At 38.6% G+C, this 22,091-nt stretch overlaps 3 protein-coding genes across 7 annotated transcripts in view; 2 read left to right on the forward strand and 1 right to left on the reverse strand.

Moving 5' to 3' along the window:
- Positions 1–1,420: 1,420 nt before the first annotated feature.
- On the forward strand, positions 1,421–3,611 carry higd2a (HIG1 hypoxia inducible domain family, member 2A). Its single transcript, XM_079669125.1, has 2 exons — positions 1,421–1,730; positions 2,732–3,611. The coding sequence occupies exons 1-2, from the start codon at positions 1,544–1,546 to the stop codon at positions 2,896–2,898; spliced, it is 354 nt and encodes a 117-aa protein (XP_079525251.1). The 5' UTR covers positions 1,421–1,543; the 3' UTR covers positions 2,899–3,611.
- Positions 3,612–4,208: 597 nt separating this feature from the next.
- Positions 4,209–9,608, reverse strand: cltb (clathrin, light chain B). Of its 3 annotated transcripts, none has more exons than XM_079669118.1 (6): positions 9,121–9,608; positions 7,746–7,792; positions 7,392–7,509; positions 7,064–7,175; positions 5,649–5,702; positions 4,209–5,302 (listed from the first exon to the last, which is right to left on the reverse strand). In XM_079669118.1, the coding sequence occupies exons 1-6, from the start codon at positions 9,296–9,298 to the stop codon at positions 5,131–5,133; spliced, it is 681 nt and encodes a 226-aa protein (XP_079525244.1). In that variant the 5' UTR covers positions 9,299–9,608; the 3' UTR covers positions 4,209–5,130. The 3 variants fall into 3 exon arrangements, with proteins under 3 accessions (XP_079525244.1, XP_079525245.1, XP_079525246.1); XM_079669119.1 differs by lacking the exon at positions 5,649–5,702 and adding an exon at positions 6,550–6,570 and having other exon boundaries at positions 9,121–9,606; XM_079669120.1 differs by lacking the exon at positions 5,649–5,702 and having other exon boundaries at positions 9,121–9,599.
- Positions 9,609–10,680: 1,072 nt separating this feature from the next.
- The window catches only part of pdlim7 (PDZ and LIM domain 7), a 30,794-nt gene continuing 19,383 nt past the window's right edge, over positions 10,681–22,091 (forward strand). Inside the window, exons 1-3 of one of the 3 annotated variants that reach the window (XM_079669105.1) lie at positions 10,681–10,843; positions 13,087–13,185; positions 19,873–20,024. In XM_079669105.1, the coding sequence (XP_079525231.1) occupies positions 10,814–10,843; positions 13,087–13,185; positions 19,873–20,024 (281 nt within the window). In that variant the 5' untranslated portion in view covers positions 10,681–10,813. Of the gene's footprint in view, positions 10,844–12,099; positions 12,258–13,086; positions 13,186–19,872; positions 20,025–22,091 lie in introns of those variants that run through there. The other 2 variants (XM_079669107.1, XM_079669106.1) reach the window with 2 other exon arrangements.

Genomic DNA, 22,091 nt, shown 5'->3' on the forward strand with positions numbered 1-22,091 from the left:
CTTTATGGTTGCAAATTTGCCTTGAATTAATTAATTAGACAAAAATGTTTAACATAAATGACTAATTTACTTGTATAGATGTTTAGTTGAGGGCTTGCTCCTCAAGCCCAATAATACACGAGTAGGATACACCTGTTCAATCTGGCATTAGACCAACCTGCTGGACATCTTTCATTGGTCTTTATCTGCAGCCGGAAGAGACGAGTGAGCAGGGACATACATTTTTGAATAAAAATGCTTTTTAATGATTTTGGTTCTTTCTTTTTTGAAATATTCAATAATTTCACTGTTGTAAAGTGAAGTGCTACCCCTCCCACATCAATGGTCTAAACCAAAACACGTAATGTAAAGAAATATGCTTTTGAATAGGTTATTGATTTTTACTTTTGTAAAATATGTAATACCTTCACTATTATACAGTGTAATCTGATGGAAGGCGCGCAATACAGCGAAGGTGAGGATTTAAAAAAAAATCTTTATTTTCCAATTTTCACTTACAAACATTTAAGGTACACAACACTTATCCGGTTTACTTTAAATAGTGTTAATATGGTGATTCTCTGAATCGGGTGCCTTTTGGGTCTTAACATTTTTTGATCATAAAATCTGGCAGTGGACTACTTAAACCTTTGAGAAAACACATTTTCCAACCTCAGGCACAACATCCAAATAATTACCAGGAATTTCCTTGTATGACGGGGTTGAATGTGACGGGGTTGACGTTTTTGACAAAAAGAAGCCATGAGACCTTGTTTAGCTAAGATATGGCACCACATGGAAGTCAAGGACATTAAACAATTGTAATATTTTGCCAAAACTTGTTTATTTTTTAATAAACAATTATTTACTATTAACAGTTGAAATGTTGAGTTTGTCAATCTTAATCTGACAATTAAAAAAACTGAAATATAGGTAAGAGAAGATACTGAGACTTGGTTTTCTTTGCCGCCTTTCCTTCAGAGGATATTTGTGATGTTATTCCCTCAAAGCAGATGACACATGGACTGATCCATTCTTTTTAATAGGAGGGTAAATGGTATGGCGACGGGTTTGAAACAAACTGGGGGACGTGAGTCAATATTGCAATTTCATAGTTAATTCAAGTATTTTTTCAGAATTTCTTTCTGTTCAGTTAAAGTTGGCAAGCATATGATTATATTAGCAGCAACCTTTTTGATTTGTTTAATATTCAATGAATATGTAATGATGCTTAGTGAGGACATGCAAATATGTCTGTCTAGCACCCGATTTAGAGAATTACCCAATACTGTATGGTTAAAAATAAATTAAACAAAGTTAGAAAAGAGCAAGCGAACCTCCACCCTGCTCTGATGACGTGTACTCTTTATTTAACAGTGAAATGTTGGACATTTTAATTTCTGTTTGTTTGCACAGCACATTGCGGGCGACTGACGCCAGGAGGAGGTGGTATACAAATGCTCGCGACACTCATGGCGACGGCTGACTTTGCGACTTTTATTGTGAAGTCAGAGTGCTAAGAAAGACCGGAAGTGTAGTTCTTTGATTGCAGTCTCAGGTAGACATGGCGGCGTCTACAGCTACAGCGGTCCCGGAGAAATCACCTAAATCATCTCCGCCTGAGTTTGTGCCCTTTGACTTTTCTAAGCCCCCGCTTATCGATGGCTTCAACCCTTTGGGCAAACTCAAAGATGAGACGCTAAAAGAAAAGTTACTGAGAAAGACAAAGGAGAACCCCTTCGTCCCGATAGGTGAGTTATACAAGCTGAGCAAAGTTACACAAGTAACACAGAGCAGAAACAGCGTGTCCTTTACTCTACAGTGGGCTCCAATCAAAGATATCTAATAACATTTAAAGCTATACCTACCAAAACTGATGGAATCATGCTAGTAGACAACAGTAATGCATCATGCTAACATCAGAGAAAAAGGGGCTAACCTAATACACGCCTTCCTTTTTGAGTCAGCACAAAAACAAATGTTGTCATTCGATTTTCGTTCATCGATGACTTGCTTATTTTGTATTTGAAGCTCTGTGAACATAGCTTAAGTTGACCGTGCTTTAATTTGAATTCAATTAGCAATGCCCTTGGAAAAAGGTTGTCAAGGTTTAGGTAACACAAACCACAAAAACAAACTTAAAAATATATATATATATGTTGCATTTTTGTTTTCAAGTATGAATGTTATTAAATATGCATCTCTAAACTTCTGCAGAAATCCTTAAGTCCATACCCCTCCCTGTCTTAATCACATTTTGAATGGTATTACTAAATAGTGTTAAGCTAATGATTCATATTTCATGAAATATCTCAATATAATTATATAATTTTTTTGAGTATCTAAATATATTTACATGTTATTGTGTGGTGTATTAAATGTTGTCACAAACGTACACAACTATCTGTATGACTATAAGACTACCAACTGGGGGATGTTTTTTAAGTTGGCATTAAAGAGCGATTTACCCTTAAATGTGGGGACTTTACAGCTATTAAGGCCAACATGTCTAAGTGGTATCTTTTATCTGTATAATATGCCCCTTACAACAAGCAAGTGTCTGAATATTATTATATTATTTGTGAACTGAAAGGCACTTCAGGATTGCAATAGTATATGACATTAATCTAATATATGACATTAATCTAATGTCATATACATTAGTATCTTCTCATTACATTGAACTTGTTTTAGGTTAAATTCAACATGTCCAGTCTTCTTTTCTGTTACACTTCTGCTTTGTCTTCTCCAGGTTGTTTGGGAACAGCTGGAGCTCTGATTTATGGCCTCCGTGCCTTCAATCTTGGGAAAACCAAACAGTCCCAGCTGTCGATGAGAGGGCGAATCTTCGCCCAAGGCTTCACTGTAGTGGCCCTTGTTTTTGGTATCTTTACCACCACTATGAAACCCAAGGAATGAAGACGGGCCATCCCACACCTCTGCCTATTAATTCAACCCGGAATCAGACCAGATCCAACGGGGAAATTGGACTGATTTGAAGTATATGAATAATGTATTATGTTTTCTGCATTGTTCGGATATACCCATGCTAATGCCAACACTATTTATTGTCATTTGAAAACTGTGAATTGCTCATGGTGACAACATATTTGACTTTGGGCTTGCGCTATGTAACAACAAAGTATAATCGGCTCCTTACCAGCAAGCTGGATTTTACTTTTGTTGTACTCTAAAAGCATTTAAGCAAAATGTCGATAAATATAAATGACATACTTATTGCTCTTCTGGAAGCTTTTATTTGAATTGTTCCCATGTGTTGTGACTGATATGATCAAAGTGCCACCTGGCTGATTACAGACTTTAATTTGAAGCTGGTGTCCTGTGTGATTTGAGATAAAGCATCACAATCCCATCTGTGATCAGGGAAATCTATTCCTTATACAACCTTTATTTAACATGTTACTTCAATCATTGTGAACCGTGTCTGTATTAATGGCCTGGATGAGTAGATCTAAACCAATTCTTAGACAGACCCATTCTCAATGTCAGCCTTTTACACTTGGGAGACTTTCCATTTAACTGAAACCTTTAGGAGGGCTCTAAATGTTGTATTAGAAAATGTTACCCATGCTAAAATGTGTGGCCTTGCACCAGTAAATGTGTTTCTCAGATTCCCATGTATTTTTTTTACCTTAAAATGATTGGTGTATATACTCTAAATCAGGGGGGTCAAACTCAATTTCATCGCGGGCCACATCAGCATTATGGTTGCACTCAAAGGGCCGGTTGTAACTTTAAGACTATATAAAAATACATATATAATATATATAGAATAATGTATTATAATTTATATTACATTATTGCCTCTGCATTGGATTATCCTCGGATATCACTACGTCTGAAAGCTGAAGTCTAGGGCCAATCAGTGCCGTATAATAGAATTCTCTCTCTATGGCGCTGGGACCAATAATTGCAAATCTCTTCCTTGAGAATGTCACAAAATTAGATGCATTGTGGGACATGTAGTTTATGGGCAACGTGCTTCTGTAAATCGGCATGTAACCGTATGTAAACGTAGTATATTCTTTCAGAGCTCTTCTGGGGCCACATGAAATGAAGTCGCGGGCTGGATTTGGCTCCCGGGCCTTGAGTTTGATACCCCTGCTCTAAATGGATATTTGCACCAGCCTCAAAGTATAGCTGTAAATCATCAACTTGGATTTCAATGATTAGCAGTCTTAGCTGGGAAATATACAAGGACACGTTCATTTAGGTGATCATACTCCACTGTTTTTATTTTCCAGTTCCCTTTTGACATTCACTTGTTTCAGTATTAATTATGTCCAAATAGGCAACATGTGAAACAACGTGCTGACGGTACAGTTCAAATTGACACATTGATTACTGTTAAAAAATCTAAAACATCTTGGTGTAACACAGAAATGGAGCGTAAAACTTCTGCTGAGAAAATCAGAGAAATTAAAAATCGCACAAATTGTTGATCAAATTAACTTTGAAAATTTAGATGAGAAATCTTTGGTTGTGAATTTCTTGTTTCTCTGAAATCATGCCTAATCAAGAGGAAATCCATCTGGCTGAATATTCAAACTGGAGCAAGAGCCACATCAAAAAGGCCACACGCTTGTGAAATTGAAAGATAACCATATGCTAGCTACGTTAAATATTGTAATCAGGGATATCGTACAACCATGTGATCACACTTTGTGTCAACGTTGATGAGAGGCATAAGCGGTCACAATCTAACACGCAATAGTGCTTAATAAGTGTTTGTCATTGACCAAAATGCAAACGTATACAATTTAAATGTGTGCATCCAAAATATTTGCAAAGGCATGCAAGAAAACTGACCTAATAATAGTTTATAAGTTAAAGGGGAATACAAATATTTAACTTACAATAACAATACTTTCTTAAGTATAGCAGTGATAAAACTAACAGCGAAAGCATGTCGTAACAATAGAGCAGTCCTTCATCTTCTCAAGAGAGTGGGGTTGAGTATATTATCTCAATATAATTAGTAGGCATCAAAAAAGTAGGAGTGACGTTTTCAAAGCCTATAAACATACCAGGAATTTTATGGAAAAGGGCATACAAACTCTTCTGATGAAACGTGATGTTAAAACTGAAAAGGCAAATTTTTCTAGAACAACATTCTCTCCACCGGCTCCTCTAACGGACTAGAGGTGTCTGTTTGAGAGAGATGAGAACAGAACGCATTCGAGAGACGTCCTTTGCCGTTTTGTTGGTTTTGGGATTGAAGTCACAGAGCCGGGCCACTCTCTCCCATTCTGATCCTGGGCTCTCACCGTCGGTCTCTGCCAGGAACGCGTCCTCGGATGCTCTGCAGGAGGGAGGGACACCAAAGACAAGCTATGACTGGGCTGTAATATTAGAGGGATTTTAGAACGATTTCCAAACCAGACATGGTGCTTCAATCACATGAATTGAACCATGCATAACATTCAGCAGAACTTCATGCGTCTCTTTATACCAATCATAGACTTTGTTGGAGACATATTTATGTTTTACAACCAATGGCTTATGTAACCAATACACACAAATGCAGAAAATACCAAATTAGGTCTTCAAAAACAAGTCATTTTAGTATTTGGGCATGCATAAGGTGAAAAACAACTATATGGAATTCCCTGAACAACATTAAAAAAGCGTAAGAACTCTAAACCTACACAAAGCCTATCACATCAGAGTTAGGCTGTTTGTAGAAAGCCTTGTCAGCAATCCTATTGCACAGGCAAGGCCAAGAAAGCAGGAAAAAGAAGGAGAGAGGAGATTAGTTGTGTCAAAAAGAAGCAGAGAACATTTAGGGCCCGAGAAGCAGTTCTAAGGATTAGTGAATAACATGTTTAAGGTGGACTGAAAATAATCTTTCGCACTACTGTTAAACTGGTGCTGCTAATAAATACATTTAGACTGCCGAAGCACTTAAGGCAGGGGTGTCAAACTCACTTTCATCGCGGGCCACATTAGAATTATGGTTGCACTCAAAGGGCCGGTGGTAACTTTAAGACTATATAAATATACATAGATAAATATACATAAAAAATATAAAATAATGTATTATTTTACACTATTTCCTCTACATTGGATTATTATCGGATACGGTAATAACTTCATAATTAACTACGTCTGAAAGCAGAAGTCTAGGGAAAATAATTGCAAGTCTCTTCATTGCGCATGTCACAAAATGAGATGCATTGTGGGACATGTAGTTTATGGGCAACGTTCTCCTGTAAAGCGATATGTAACATTATAATAAACTTATTATATTCTTTGCAAGCTTTTGTGGGCCACATAAAATGAAGTGGCGGGCCGGATCTGGCCCCCGGGCCTTGAGTTTGATACCCCTGACTTAAGGCAACTACAGTGTGCTTTGGGGCTAGGCTTTAGCGTAGATGAAAAATATGACATTTTCTCTTTGCTGTTTGCATTCCCTTTAGCTTCCTGTTTTGTTTACTGGACACACAGCCTTGGACTAATATCTCCTCAGAGGATTCTTTTGTCAGCGCTTTCACAGACACAGGGGAGAGGAAATTGGCAAAAGCTAGAGCTACAGATGCAGAGTGATACCGTGCTAGACTTGGACAGAGTCTGTTGGAAAGTGTGAGAGAAGAACGGGGTTAGCTTGGTCAAGAGAAGAAGAGGGTGCAATGTTTTGTAAGAATAACGGGGGGAAAAACTGGACCCAGATTAAAACACACATTTTAAGTGGTAGACAGTTTTATACTAACAATAAACACATTAAATCAGCAATACTATCAATCATTTCGAACACAAAACTGTAACACTTTACGACGACCTTCAACATTTGATCCTTTGGTGCTGACCAACAGGATTAATTTAACTCCCTGCATAGCTCATTAAAATTGTTCACCAAAATGTTACATATCCCACCTAACATAGTAGAGTCTTATACCAAATATAAAACAGTGCATTCCGGTTAATATGCACAGTAAAACAATGTTTCGAAGGGTTTATACCAGTAAAATATACTCTTAATTGAATGTGTTTGGTGTAGTGATTACGTTATCCTAATGTTACACTATTTCTGTGCACCTTAACTGGGGAGGCGTCTGACACTAACCTGTTGTTGGCCTTGTTCTTCTCCATCTGCTCACTCTGGTGTACATGCCAGTCCTCCAGCTCCTTTTTAGCTTTCTCTTTCCACTCTGCCTCTGCTGTCTTGGAAGCCAAGTCTTTTTAAGGAGAAAAGGCAAAGAAAAACAACATAGTCAGAGTCCTCAGGAGAGGAACCTAAAATATCCGACATATTATAAGGTCTTAGTTTCACGCAATTAGATAGGGTGCATCATTTGTCTTAATAAGGTAAACTGCAAAAAGACTAAATCACAGGGACTCATTACAGCCTAAGTAGGAAGGGCAGGACGCAGTACGATTCATTCTTTGTTCACCTAGTGCTTCAAGGCGTGTCTTCTGCTCCTCCCTCCACTTGCGTAAACTCTCTGGCTCTTGCCTCTGAATATCCACCTGGGCAATGGCTGCATAGCTGTCAGTCGGGCCATTGGACTCCTTTTAGAGGACATCAAACATTTGCTCCATTATAAACAACAGTCTATTTAATTTAAAATACTGTAAATCCATCACGGCATGAGATGAAGTAATTCCAATACAAACAAAACGGGGAAGGTCTCCTTATTGATTTCATGGTGTTCAGATTTAAACCAAACCACACTTACAAACATATATATGTTGCCAATAATTACATATAATGGAATAATAAGTTTAAAGATGCACGTTAAGCTCACCTCAAACATGTCCCCATTCACTGTGGCAGGCTCGTCCTCGAAACCGTCTAACATTTTGACAGGAAAGAGTAAGTATATGTTAGTGTTAGCTAACCTTCCTCATAATTTGGGTTAACTAATGGTCGCTAGTATGGCAGTGTCACTTTGTTCCTCAGATAAACTTAGACCTGAGAAATGCAGCGGCACCTGTTTGGCTACTAACGTTCATGTTGTCAGTGCAGCTTTGTCAGGAAACAGAACAAGTTTTTACGGTAGAAGTCTACAGTCGACTTAGCTAAAATAATTTATCTCAATCAACAATAACGTTTGCTATATACTGTTACCATCAGAGGTGTAAGAAGTACTTAGATATTTTACTCAAGCAAAAGTACAAAAGTATTGGCATCAAAATATACTCAAGTACAAAAAGTAAAAGTACTTATTGTGTGAAATGTCCCATTTTAGAATCTTAATTACTGGAGAATAATTATTGCTGCATTAATGTGTTCATCAATAGAAAGTACAATATCGGCTCACAAATTGAAGAAGAGTAAATCAAAATTCTCAAGTACATGGACCCCAAAATCGTACTTTAGTACAGTACTTGAGTAAATGTACTTCACTACATTACACCACTGGTTACCATTCATTCTTTCTCGACCATAGACAGTGTTTGAATATTGCCCCTTCCCTCACATTATCTCAGTCATGACCATCTGCACTAACGATATAGCACACACTGTACCGTTTCCATCCTGTTACATTCATATTAATACTGTTATACCCATATATTCTTATGCATATTGATATATTTATACACCATACTCTAGCCTGCTTTTAATATATCTTATTTCGTTTTAGATTAATCATGCAGCACATCAAGCATTTTTATCCAGGACTGGAATGCTTTCATTTATGTCAGCTTATATATTTAACATTTCTTATATGCTAGCTTATATGTTTGTTTGTTTGTTTGTTTGTTTATATGTATGTATGTATAGCTTCTTAATATTTAGGTGTGGAGAGCTGAGCGTAAGAATGTCAGTGCAACTGCCTGTTATACTGTATATATGACAATAATATATATTGAATCTTGACAGTTTATCATCTGTATCTAATGTTAAAGCAGAATGTGCTGTGGAATTATTCAAGTGACGTTGCGTTGTCGGTGTGCAAACGAACGTCAGCTATCTAAATTATTTACAAGGCTAACTTACAATTAGTTGTATTGAAAATGCGCTTAATAACACAACCTCACTACCAACTAATGAGTTTTGTTAATGTATAGGGATGGGGTCATTGTTTCCTAACAGACGTTTACTATCAGTTCAACGTTATTCATAATAGCTAGCTTTTGTTAGCTTGTTAGCCGAAGCTGACATTAGCTCTAACTTGCCATAGTTGGCCGCCGGCTCGGGCTCCGGCTCCGGCTGAGGCGGCTGCTCGTCCTCCGCTGCTTCGAGAGACCCAAACCCCTCGCCGTCGTTCTCGATCCCGGCTATCTCACTCTCCTGTTGAGCCAGGAAAGCTGCAGCTGGGTCCTCTTCAGTCGGGTGTACGCCGTTGTCAGCCATCTTTCACAAAAGTGTTTACAAGTTTCACTGAGCTTGGTAGGTTTAGCTAGCTAACGTCAAAGCACTCCAATTAGGCCACCGGTTCTGCAGCGTTAATACAAACAACTTGAATGTCTTACTCGAATCCTAGGTATTCCAAATTGTGTTCGGTAGGAAACTAGGCACACAAAGAAATAACCTGTTTTGCAAGATTTTAGCTTCGACTTTAGGCCTTCACTGATGATTCATGATTTCTTCACTTGTTCAGCACTGTGATGATGGAGCAGGGCAGCACCCCGAAGGTACCATTTCACATTTGTTGCAGTTTGTCCCCATCTGCTGGCTATCTCATGCATTATTTTTAGCCACCAGGCATTGAGATGCATTTGATCACAAAAGCTACACAACATGATCTTAAAGGAGGATTTAAATATTGCTGTGAACTATGCCATACAAAACATATATTTATATAGCATATTAGTCACATTGTATACACGAAATGCACCTCATCAGCCAATTAAATAGTTAAAAGATAACAGTAGCCTACTTGTACTGCACATTATAAACACCTTACTTATTATTCCTAACTCCTATAAATATTGAGGGAATGGACCATATAATCTATGAATGGGACATGTTACTGTTCGTCATAAAAAAAAAATGGAAATAAAGTATAGTTCCAGTGTCATAGAGAAATAAAGAACACAAAGAAACCGCATTGACTTATACACAGATCCATAACCAAACTAAGAAGGAAATACCTCTTAAAATACTATTTAAAGTGCAGCATTATGTTTTATTTTATTTTATTAGTATTAATAAGCAGTTATACTCATTTAATATAGAAAATATTTTTTTTTAAACGGGTAAAACCTTTAAAGGTTGCCTTTTCAGAAAGTGGTGACCAGCAATTTTGCAATGCTGGTCTAGGTGATGCTGAGCTATGTTGTACTATTTATTTAGCATAATTATTTTAAGCAAAATAAAATGTCTGTTCAAATTTCGTTTTTGTTTTACTTTTGGAGGTAACATAAGGGTAAAGCTGCCTAATCAGTAGTTTATCGCACGCACCTGTGGCTTATTATTCATTACAAATGCGGTTGAAATTACGATATACCTATGTTTGGTGAACTCAGAATTCTGTGCTAAATAGTCCAGTTATTGTTGAAAAAGAACACATATTTCATTATTTGTTTATGTTGTGCAATGATACATAGTTTCAAAAAACAAGAAGCCATTTTTGTATTCAAAGTGGTATTTAAAGTCATTATGATGGATATGGATTGGCTCTACATGGTTTAACAGCTGAAATGTCTGCAAAGCACGGCCTCTTCTGGTTAATAGCCCGAATATGAAATGAAGCAGCTGCCCATGTGACTTCTGACGTTTCAGCCGAGTCCTTCTAAAAGGAATGTGAGGGAAATGATCCTGCAGCTAACCAAAGGGAACCACGGTGGCTTCCTGACGTCCGCTTTAAGGAAGTGCGAAAGTTAGCCTACTTACCGATTGACTTTTTATCCACTAGACTGACTCGCGATGTCTGGAGAACACATCGAAGGACAAGAGGTGAGCGCTTTTATATATCCAGACATGTGAATGCATTCCTTCGTGAGTAGGAATAACTTGAAAGCCAACTTTTTCACAGTTTGAGTTTTTGTATGGGTTGTGTTGTCCTAACTTTACATTTTATGGTTTTCGGCTAGCTGCTCTGAACCACCTTCGGTCTAACTACTTAAAGACAGTTTTCCTGTCCTTTCCTGCTACTTCCATAGTGAATGTGAATGATTTATTTCAAGTTCTGCATTGCAGTGGTTTAGCAGTCTTTAAATACCTGATAAAAATCAATATCTTGGACACACTTGAATCAATCAAAAGTAAGATAAATAAGTCTATAAATAGATTGCCTTCAAAAAATAAGTGTCTAATTTCTTAAAAGTACTAGTTCATATAGAAATATAACATGGACACCATATATTATTAATAGCAATGGGCTACCATAAACAGGGACCCCGTCGCTTGAATGAGTACCACAGGCAATGCTGCTCTATGTCGGCTATTGGCTTAGGGTTGATGTGGTTGGTATTTAATTAACCAAATTGCACCAGTCTTCATGCAGTAACTGTCTTTATTATAATCTGCTTAAAACAACAAAGTGATCCATTTGAAATGTACCCTTCATTACTTGTAGTTGCTATAGCTTTTCCCCTCCCCCCCCCTCCCCATTTTTTAAGTTTATCAAACATTATAAAAATTAGGTGAGATGAGGTAACATGGGAAAAGAGACAACAACTTATCCAAGTTTGGTAATAAGGACTGTTTATGCCATCCAGAAAGTGTATTGACATTTAGTTTTGAACATAGACAAAATAAATAGACACAGATTAAAACTGATCATTGTTTTTATTTAATTAACATTTTTTGCAGGTTTTGTGGATGGGGTTAAAAGGGAAGCTTGGCTGGTTGCTTTTTACAATACGTTTGAAAAATACCTTTATGCTATTTTTGTCTATTATGTATGAGTTCAGTTTCAGTTTTTACTATACTTAAGCCCCTCTGTTACTTAAGAACTTTATGTTAAAATGTAATTGCTAGTTTGGTTGTACTTTGCTTCATGCCCTGCATTGGAATGTAGAGTTTCAAAAGCTTCAGTCGTGGCCGTCTGCTGCTTCTCAAGTACACTTTATTAAAAAACAAATCCATTGACTCTGCTGTTGTAGGCTTTTGCCAGAATATAGGGGTAGTTGACGATACCTCTACCCCCCTCTCTCTCTGTGACTCATGCGGGTGTTGGGCTGAAATAGTTTGGTGTAGTTTTACATTCCTTATATAGCCTCTGAGGAGTGAGCGGAGGCTAGGGCTCGCCTGTGTCAAAGACAGTGTCGGGGTAGGGTTTGCCAACAGAGAGAGAATCTGCTTGCCCTAGCTTACTGACTCTAACTTTCTCCCAGCATCGGGTTATCAGCCACCCCTTGAGGATAAGGTAGGTTTGCATAGGTGGCATCTTGGGAAGCTATGTGTCATGGAGGGTGATGACACCTGGGAGAGTTTGGGAGGAGGAGCAAGATTTGTGTTAGGGTGCAGGTACAGAGGTCACTTGTACAGCCGTAACTTGCAAGTGACGTAGCCTGATGTCTCAAGTTGCCTCTGGTTCCTTAAATTACCTCGTTATTTAGTGACTTGCCATTCTATGCCTCTGATCAGTTCTGCTGAAGTTAGTTTCAAACTGTTTGCATGGTTTCAAAGCTACGCAAATGTCTGTGAACTATGTCAAATACAAATAAATGTCAAAAAAGTGTGCATATTGTGGGCAAATGTTTTATTTTGGCTCACTTGAAATGGTTGAATTTTTCTTAAAATAAATAAAATCACTTTTGTATTGTCCAGTAGATGTTCGGTGGTACTCTTTTGTATTGTTTATGTTTGACACTGAGTTGGCCGTCTGTGAAAGCTATGAAGATTACAGTATGACGCAAAGGATTTCATCCTATTAGTTTGTATTTTAATAAGTGTACGAACATTATTTCCCAGGGGCCGATGCAGTATTTTATTGCCTTGTGACATGTTATTACAAAATTGACACATTTAATGCATTTTTGTAACAAAGATAATGCAGAAAAATATTTTCACACATTTAACATTATGTTCTCTAACAAAACCAACAACAATTGATGCCAGTTTCTCTATGGAATGTATGTGTTTGTTTTGGAAATGAATGCACCCGACAGGCAGGATGGAGCAGAAAATAACCTATTTTCTTCCAGGCTTTTTGACTAATTAAGACCATGTTTCCTCTTTTTCTCTTTCCCAAGGCTATGAACATATACTCTGTAAACCTCAGCGGCCCGGCGCCTTGGGGCTTCAGGCTGCAGGGTGGCAAGGACTTCAGCATGCCCCTCACCGTGTCTAGGGTAAGAAACTGTTTGTCAGCTTTGTACTTCCTCGCATATGTTAGCATTGATGAATTTACACTCCGAGCATTTGGGTGAAAGATCATCCTGTAAAGTAATTTATGTCCAAGCTTCTAAATAAAAGCCTAATATTTCCAAGCGTTTGTTGTTAGCTCCACATAATGATCCTACCTGGTCATATCTTTTCTGGCCTGCGTAGTATGGGAGACTGTTTTGTTCATGTTCATATCATTCACATTGTTATGGTGAATATAGCAACCCATATCCAGTGGATCTTAAGATGCAATACATTTGGATTGAAATAATTCATTGGTCATGCACATGCTGTTTGTTTTGCAATGCTTTCTACTCTCCATGTTAGGTCATTGCTGTTTTACTGAATTCATTTGAGATACTCTACAAACTGTTTCTATTGAAGAGAGCAGCAACCACTTTCCAGGCCTTATAAGTGCAGTGCTACTTTGCCTGACAAACACAGTCTCCCTCGTGCAGCCACACACACATGCACACACATAAAATCATTCCTACGTTGCTGCTGCCAGCAAATTGCGCACACAGAACTGACATTCTACTAAGCACTCATTCCTTGACGACATTTTTATATTGCTACCTTTGACCTATTATCAATAATGTTCAACTAAAGAGATATTTAAGAGTTAAAGGTAATGAAAAATGGGTTGGGCCTCACATGGTTATTCCACATTCTTTCAAACTCTTTTATTTCGTTTTTTTGTAGCTGCCAAATAAAAAGCTTTGAACGCATGATGCCCTTTTTTAAAATCTTGGTTTGATTTGTATGACCAACAGAGTCCAGAGGGTCTCCATGGTAGCATCACATGAAGTCTGTGTAAAGTTGATGTCATCTTGTGGCGAAGGCAGCAGTTATCACCATTCTTGTTAGTACATGTCCTGTTCCCTGGCAGGCATCTGAGTCTAAAACACAATGTTCCCCTTGGATTCATGACAACAAACATTCTCCTCCACTCATAAAAGAGCAAACAGATGTGTAACCCCATCTGACTAATTGCCCAGAAGAAAACCGGGATCATTAGTGTGTATAGGACTTGAATAGGAGGACTGGCAAGGCGTAGTAGGTTGAATTTCAGCAGTTGTGTTAATAGATTGAATAATCAGCCAGTGCAGGTGGCCAGTTTTTCTGCAATCCAGGTACATTACACATGCTGGTTATTTCCTCTGACAGAAATGTGGCTCTCCTTTTCTGTATTGCCTTTCCTTTCCAGTCTCTTTGGCATTTTGGTAGTGTACTTCTAGGACTGGATCATTATTGACTGGTCACTGGGTGAATACCTTTTGAGGTGTGCTCCAGCAGTCCACCAGACCTCAGGCTACAGAAGTTAAAGATATGACAGGGTTTCTCTCTTTATACTTCTTAGGGACTAGTGCCATGATTTGCGTTAGTCATAAAAGACTGGACTGTGAATCACAGTCACAGAGGATGAAACGACACAACCAGGGGATGTAAACCTCAAAGATTTACAGTCCCCGGGAAGAAGAAAATATGGCCTGAACTCTCTTGGCTCAAATGTAATGGGTGGTCTTTTTTTGCTGGTATGTAGCTAATGAGATAAGAATCCAGACATTAGGTAAAAAGCATTAGCCCAGTGAGGAACATGTTGAGTGACAGGACAAAAGGCAGTAAAATGCTGGTGAAAAACGGCAAAGAGATTGCATTTATTTAAAGCTCATGTTTAAATAAAACCAATTAATTTGAGTTTGTCATATGGTGGGTGGCAGATCTTTGTATTTTGGAAGTTTTGAGACGTCTTAGCTCCTGTGTGTGAGACTGAGTTGGTATAGAGGTTTCCATGCTCCAAGAACGCTCTTTTTTTCCCTTCCTCCTCTGTCTGCGAGCCTGGAGAGCTATGCTTTCTCAGCATTCCTGGGATTTTTCTCGTGTCCACCCGGTCGCTGCCAACAGACAATCCTCTTGTCTCTTTCTGTGTCCAATGTGTCTTCCACACTCACTTTTGCCAAGCATATGACAGGACTCTCCCAAACTGTAATCGTTTTTCAGTGAGATCAGAGGAAAGGAGACCATGCCAAGACAAACTGTTGAGGAAAACCTTTCTTTTGTGACCTTAGCATAACATGTATACACCCATTTATCCTAAAAAACAAACCACATCTGCTTTTATTCAACTCTTTTTAGTATTAATATCCTACTTTTTATTTTCTTTGCCTTGAGATAGCAGATGTATGAACACTTATAACAAGTTAAGTCACTCCAAATGCTCTTGACCCTTCACCATGCTATTAAGAAAAATCTAAAGAAAGACAAAGCAATGTCTTTCTCTTTTAGTTTAATGACTGCGATGCCATTGTATCCATTTCTAACTGACAAAGTAATACTGGAAACAGCCATGTGAGTCAGTACAGCCTCGACCCAGCCTCAGATGAACATCATTTGAATGTTGCTTTGCACTGGTGAATAGACATTTCTATTAGGGCTGGGAGGGTATTGTTATTGGCAAGTTGTACTCAAGTGAATTGAGTATTGCACTTCTATTACGTTTCGAGACTTGTGAGAGACCTTTCTGAAAAAATTGGCAAATATGAAGAAGCAGAAAAATCCTGACTTTTATACTTACTACGGGTCCAATTCTAAAAACACTGGATCCAAACAACGAGGCTTCATGATGCCTTTCTTTACTAACGTTACATTTCAAGCTTCAAGTTTGTAACACAGGGTTACTGTCTGTTAAAACCTCATTATACTTGAACACAAAATATATATTTTTGTATGAAAGGGTTAAACGTTGCGTAAGCTACGAGCGTCTATGAAAGCTGCCTCGGAAAAAGTTAAGACAGTCAGTCAGAGTTGCTAGTTTGATCCTCGCTCCAGAAATAGCCTACTTTGTCTTTACCCTTTCCTAAACAACCTTGTGCCAATTTGTTTTCTTGAATTTCTCAATACTTCTATGACTTTCAAAAGTCTGAGTTATACTTAAGTAAAATGATATCTCTCCACATGTCTGCACCGACATCCTGTGATCGTCATATATAGGAAGCAAGATGTTGACATTTGGCCGTTTCATTGGGGTTTCCATTGAGTCTCTCCCAGTCTGGGGCAGGAACTCCTGAGGAGTTTCTTCATATATCTGTCCCAGATCCCGTGCCATCGTGATTCCATAAACAATATGATACCATAGCGCAGCCTCCTGCGTACCATCTGGTTTCTATCATTTAAAACATACCACTACCCTGAAATCAAACTCTGGGAGGAAATTATAGATGATGTCAAGTCAATAATCTGTCTGTCCACCAGTACATCTGGATGTGTCATCGAGTCTTATATTCCTCTATCTCTGCATGTGTCTCCGCCTGGCTCGTAGGCCATCTGTTACTTTATCACTTGTGTACTCTTTAAAGACTCCCCCTCTCTCATACACACACATACTCCCCCCACAGGAGGCCCTGTTAGAGGGGGGAATTAATAATTCAGTACTTACTGATAGATTACCTGCAGGGAGCATTTATTTCGTGGCTAGTTGGATGTGAAAGTCTAATGTTGTGATCGGGGCAGTAGTGTTTTAAGGTGAGTAAGGGCTAGGTGTTCCACTGCAGCCATTTCAGGGGGACTACATACTTGAAGGTTTGGTTTTCCATTTCTCAGAGGGATATTTATGGCTTTGCATCAGCTGTGCTGTGTGAGGGATGGAAGGACAGACTGTCTCTCGGCCCCCAAATAGCAGTGGAAAGAATAAAAGTGAGCTGGGGGCAGAGTTACATGGCCAGAATATCTACAGCTTTAGATAAATCCTAGTGCATTATTAGTTCAACCAAAAACAAGAACAGCCAGCCCGGAGCGAGTGTGAGGTCCTGGCTCACCTGTAGGGTCAGTCAAGGGAAGCACTTCAAAGTTGAATTCAAGATGCTGCATTTTGAAAGGTTGGCTCATACTTTGAAATATGATAACATACCAAAACAGTTCTTGTGCTGTGCTCTGCCAAAAGGCCTTGAAACACGCCATTAACTGTTCAGCTAACCCTGTGGTTGCGAATACCTTTTGATCTATAAACATCATGCCATTAGTGTGAGGCGAGTTACAATCATATTTGCAACAAACACTTTAAGAGTTTTCTTTTTTGTGTGTTACTTGAGTCAGAGGAAACAGCCAAATAAAAGCCATTGCTGCTATATGATGTTATCGTGCACCATGGCTGCTCCATCATGTCATATCTGTAGTTGTTTGAGGTTCAGTGCAGTGTGTTGCATTCAGGAACATGTTTTCCACTGTCCTTCGCTGTATTGACAAACTGCTTGGGGGGTATAGGGTTTCCATCCGCCCCCTACCACTCAAAGGTCTGAGCACAGCAACTTTAACTGCTGCCTTCTCAAGTGAGGCAGCAGCTGCACCCTGAACCTGAGCCAGGAGCACAGGTGTCTGCGTCCATCAGTCACCCAGCTCACATGCACATACATTTGAAATCCACAATCTGTATGACTTCTGTATGTAATTCTGTTTCTTTTAAGTTTAGATTTAGATTATGAATATTCAATTATGGTATTTTAGAGTAAAGACAGGGGATACATTGAAGGCCAAACCAACATAAAATGTCTCAGTAAGAACAGCTTCAGTGGTGCTTGGTATAAATGATGAACATCTACTCATTCTTTTTATTTTATCAAACAATTCAATGACCCCTTGTTCTCTATATTAAAACCTTTATATCATTTTTTTCCTCATTTATTTATAGTTGTTTCTATTTTAGTCTTCTCCCGTGTGTATTTCCAATGTTATTTTATTATAAATAGAACACGTGTTGCTTTTTCCACAGACACATATTCCCACCCCCACTTCAGAGTTGACCTGCAAAGCTTTTATTGCTTAATTAAAGTTTCATAAAGACTTTTTTATTACTCTTTATGAAAAGATTACATACAATAGTGTGATTTCTGGTCATTTTCTACGCCTCTATCGCCATTAACATTTTAACACCTCATTTTTATTTTTTAACAGAGATTCAGCTAGACTTGAAAAGCTCCCTTGAGGCTTTTCACAGTGCATCTGTGGCTTAGGCTGCATAGTTGTTGTTGTTAAACTCTATTAAAGGCATTGTTTTATTTTGGTAAATGATAAGGTGCTCAACTTTTACAATCCAGTTTAGTAATAAAAGGGTTCTGCGGCTCTCAGTAGTTAACCTTAGTGGCATTATGTCAGGCCGGGCCCCTTTTCAGAATGCGTCACTTGTATCCATGTCATAGTTGTATTTCTCCAGTGTACGCTGTTCAAGCTCTTTTAAATTCTTCCTTAACTGGAGAAAGTATGTCTTTCTTAACCCCTCTAATTGCTTCCAGGGAGTGCAAATCAAAGGCAATTATGGTGATGTTTGAACTTGGCTGTAAAATAAGTGTAGCTTGGATTGCCCCTGAGGAATGTATTTCTTCCTTATTTTAGTTTTGATCCAAGGCTTTAACTTTGTTGTCTTTGTCGGGTGCGCATTTGTCTCTCAGCCTGAGCTGTCATCGGTTTACAGAGCATATTACCCTGCTCACACAAGTGTTTATGTTTAATGTGCAGAATCAAAGCGGCAAGTGGGATAGCTTTGCTGAACATGGCAGAAAACCATTGATTGAACCGCAGAGTCCTCTGAGCTTTTGATGAGCTAACATTTGCAGGGATCCATGACATCAGAGAGTAATCCTAATAGGTTTTTCTCCAGAAATGCTAGCACCCGCTCCCTTATCTGATGCCGAACACTTTGTAATCCAGCTATCACAAGTTTCAAGTTTCATTAAGCCGCAGAGGCTGGCTGACTAAGCTCTTACTAAACACGATTTGGCATCTTTGTTCTGTATATTAGACTACACTGACTGCCATATCCTTTAAAAAAAACAAAATCTTGTACATGAAGAAAACCATTAACTACCTATGTAGAAGTCAAGTCCTTCCTGTTTGTAACAAGACTCCAGGCCTCTGCTCTGACTCAAGATGTCAGCAGACTGCGGGACGTCTGAGAGGATGAGATCATTGTTTTGTCAGAGAAACTAGTCAGAGACTTACCTGTCGCGATGGGTTGTTTCAGTAAATTATGTGACTATTTGTAACATATGGTGCTGTCTGTAGCTTTCAGGAGTTCCTTTCATAGTCACATCTGCAGCAAATCATACGCTGATGGCTGATGACATCATGATGACGCATTATGCGTGTTCCCGATAGTGTTGAGTGAAATATCTTGGCTGGCCTGTCAGGCGCAGACACGCAGACTCCCTGGGCTCATTATTAAAAGCCGTCAACAGACAAAAAGTCAACTGAACATGACTTTCAGTGTGTTGAGATGTCCTGCATTTTGCTTTGAACTGATGATTTATCTTGGGTAATTGTATGTTATGTATTCACACACTGACAACTTCAGTACTTTTTTTCCCTCTTGGTTTGGAAATTATTTTCTCTTTCAGACATAACCTGATGACTATAATGACAACATTGTTTGAAAAGGAGGCAAATGTGCAGTTTACGTTACATTGTGATTATTTTCATATCCCTGAAAGAACAAGATCTAGGATGAATTCAAATATCGCAGTATTTGGCCCATAGTAACTGGGATTTTATTTTTGCGCTTCAATCCCTGAAGCTGCCTGTTGGGGCATGTATTCATCTATGCAACTGTCACAACACCATGTCTTCATGTACCTCTGTCTTCTGTCCTTGTTTCCTTTCTGTAGCTGACCCCGGGTGGGAAGGCAGCTCAGGCTGGTGTCGGTGTGGGAGACTGGGTGGTGTCCATCAGCGACACTAATGCAGAGGACATGACCCATGTGGAGGCACAAAACCAGATCAGAGCAGCAACAGACTCCCTCACCCTCACCCTCAGCAAGTAAGTTATCTGGCGACGTGTGATGCAACACAAATCTACATGATCACTTCCCCTCCCTTTTTATGTCGGTCATACACAGCAGAATAAACATCCTCCCTTATTCTTAGGAGAGATACAATACCACAATGTCCTCACACAGATGGCTTCAAAAGACCTTGGTCTAAAAAATATCCTCACTCACAACAAAATGTATTTTTAAAATAATTAATGCTCAACTTGAATTGTTCTTTATTTGTGCTGCTGTGAAATAAGTAAATGTGTGCCAGGAGGTGGTGTTTTCCATCCTGATAGTCCCTTTGTCTGTTACAGTAGAGCCAACAAAGTACTATCTTGGTTTTGGTACAGATAATGCTACCATATGGCCATTTATAAAGCACGTTTTGCTTTTTATCATTAATTCTAACCTGTGTGGCTCAGAAGTTATTTCTTCCCAGTATTCTTGGTCCAACATCTTTGCTTAAAGGTGTGCCCAAATTCCACCCACACAGATTTCACATTTTTGCAGCTTATCTGCTATTATTCCTTCTACAAATTGTGTCCAATCTTCACATAATTGGAACTGTACAAAGCATATTTTGGTAGTCTATATTTAGGCTTGCTGCCTAGTTGAAACAAATAATGTAATTTTGATCATAGGTAATAAAAACACAATGATGGCTTTAAGTGATACATGTAAACAACTAATGTAATACAGAATGTAAGTATTCTCCAAAATTATCATGTATTTTGATGCAGATTCAAATGTAGATGCAAGTTAAACACTTAAAATGAGGGTTTATTAAAGTAACAAGAGGATAGGGTGATTAGAGGTCAATACTCTCTGACCTTTTTCTTGCAAGCTAGTGATATTTTATACTTATCATTCAGAAGATGCAAGATCTACTTTCCAGTAGTCTGCATTCAGCAGCAGATACGCATGCCAAATGCTTTAAGGCAGATATTTTAAATACTGACATTTGTTTGGTTAAAATAAAACATTTTCAGGGGAGCAACTGGTTCCTTAATTATGCCTTAAATACAATTTGAGAAAATCTTTATTCAGATTAAAACACTAAAGTGTGAGCCAGGAAAGTTGTTACTCTTTTTGATTGAATTATGCTAATTAGCACTGAATAAACCACAAAGGCAAAGCACTCGTACCTGCTCACATAACTCCTGCCAGGAACTCCTGACTGATAGAGTGGCTCTGTAGAGTACAAGCCAAGTGTTTCATCAGGAACTTAAAAAATAAGAAAAAAGATTTACTTTCCAAGAAAAAGCAAAAAACTAATTCATTCAAAAGAGTCTATAGCCGTCAGAAGATGAGAACGTTTTAAGTTATAAAGATGAGCCTTGCTGCTGTCCTGGGACTTTTATGAGAAGAAGTGGTTGTGATCCCAGCTGTACCCCTGACACTATTTTCACATATTCTCAGTTTCCTAGTTGTTGTCTGCCAAGAGGGTTGGCTGTTCGATCGATCGATCAATCAATCAATCAATCAATCAATCAATCAATCAATCAATCAATCAATCAATCAATCAATCAATCAATCAACCAACCAATCAATCAATCAATCAATCAATCAATCAACCAACCAATCAATCAATCAATCAATGTTTATTTATATAATATCACAAATGTTACATTTGTCTCAGTGGACTTCACAGTTTGTAAAGAATATCAGTATGACAATACGACACCCTCTGTCCTTAGACCCTCACATCGTACAAGGAAAAACTTCCAGAGAAAACCCACAGTTTAAAGGGAAAAATGGGAGAAACCTCAGGGAGAGCAACAGAGGAGGGATCCCCTCCCAGGACAGACAGACGTGCAATAGATGCCGTGTGTAAATCGAAGAGATAATACATGTTACAGCGTAGGTAGACCAAATGTTTGGAAAGACTAAGTGTTTGGAAATGCATGTGTCTAAGAATCCACGAGGATGTCAACAATCCTGTGGGAGCCATCAGGGAAGTAGTATGATGAGAGTCTGGCAGGACCGCAGAGACAGGTTCAGCCACGACTCGAAGTCCAGGACTCAGATCCAGAACTCAGGATAGAGGATCCAGGACACAGGACCACAGCAAC

The sequence above is a fragment of the Notothenia rossii genome (genome assembly GCF_949606895.1).
Source record: "Notothenia rossii genome assembly, chromosome: 3".
NCBI lineage: Eukaryota > Metazoa > Chordata > Actinopteri > Perciformes > Nototheniidae > Notothenia > Notothenia rossii.

Coding starts and splice junctions, on each gene's coding strand:
- higd2a (XM_079669125.1), top strand. CDS start 1,544: ATGGCGGCGTCTACAGCTACAGCGGTCCCGGAGAAATCACCTAAATCA. Junction 1,731..2,731: donor GAACCCCTTCGTCCCGATAG/GTGAGTTATACA, acceptor TGTCTTCTCCAG/GTTGTTTGGGAACAGCTGGA.
- cltb (XM_079669118.1), bottom strand. CDS start 9,298: ATGGCTGACAACGGCGTACACCCGACTGAAGAGGACCCAGCTGCAGCT. Junction 5,703..7,063: donor AAGAACAAGGCCAACAACAG/GTTAGTGTCAGA, acceptor CCTGTGCAATAG/GATTGCTGACAAGGCTTTCT. Junction 5,303..5,648: donor TCTGATGTGATAGGCTTTGT/GTAGGTTTAGAG, acceptor TCCCTCCTGCAG/AGCATCCGAGGACGCGTTCC.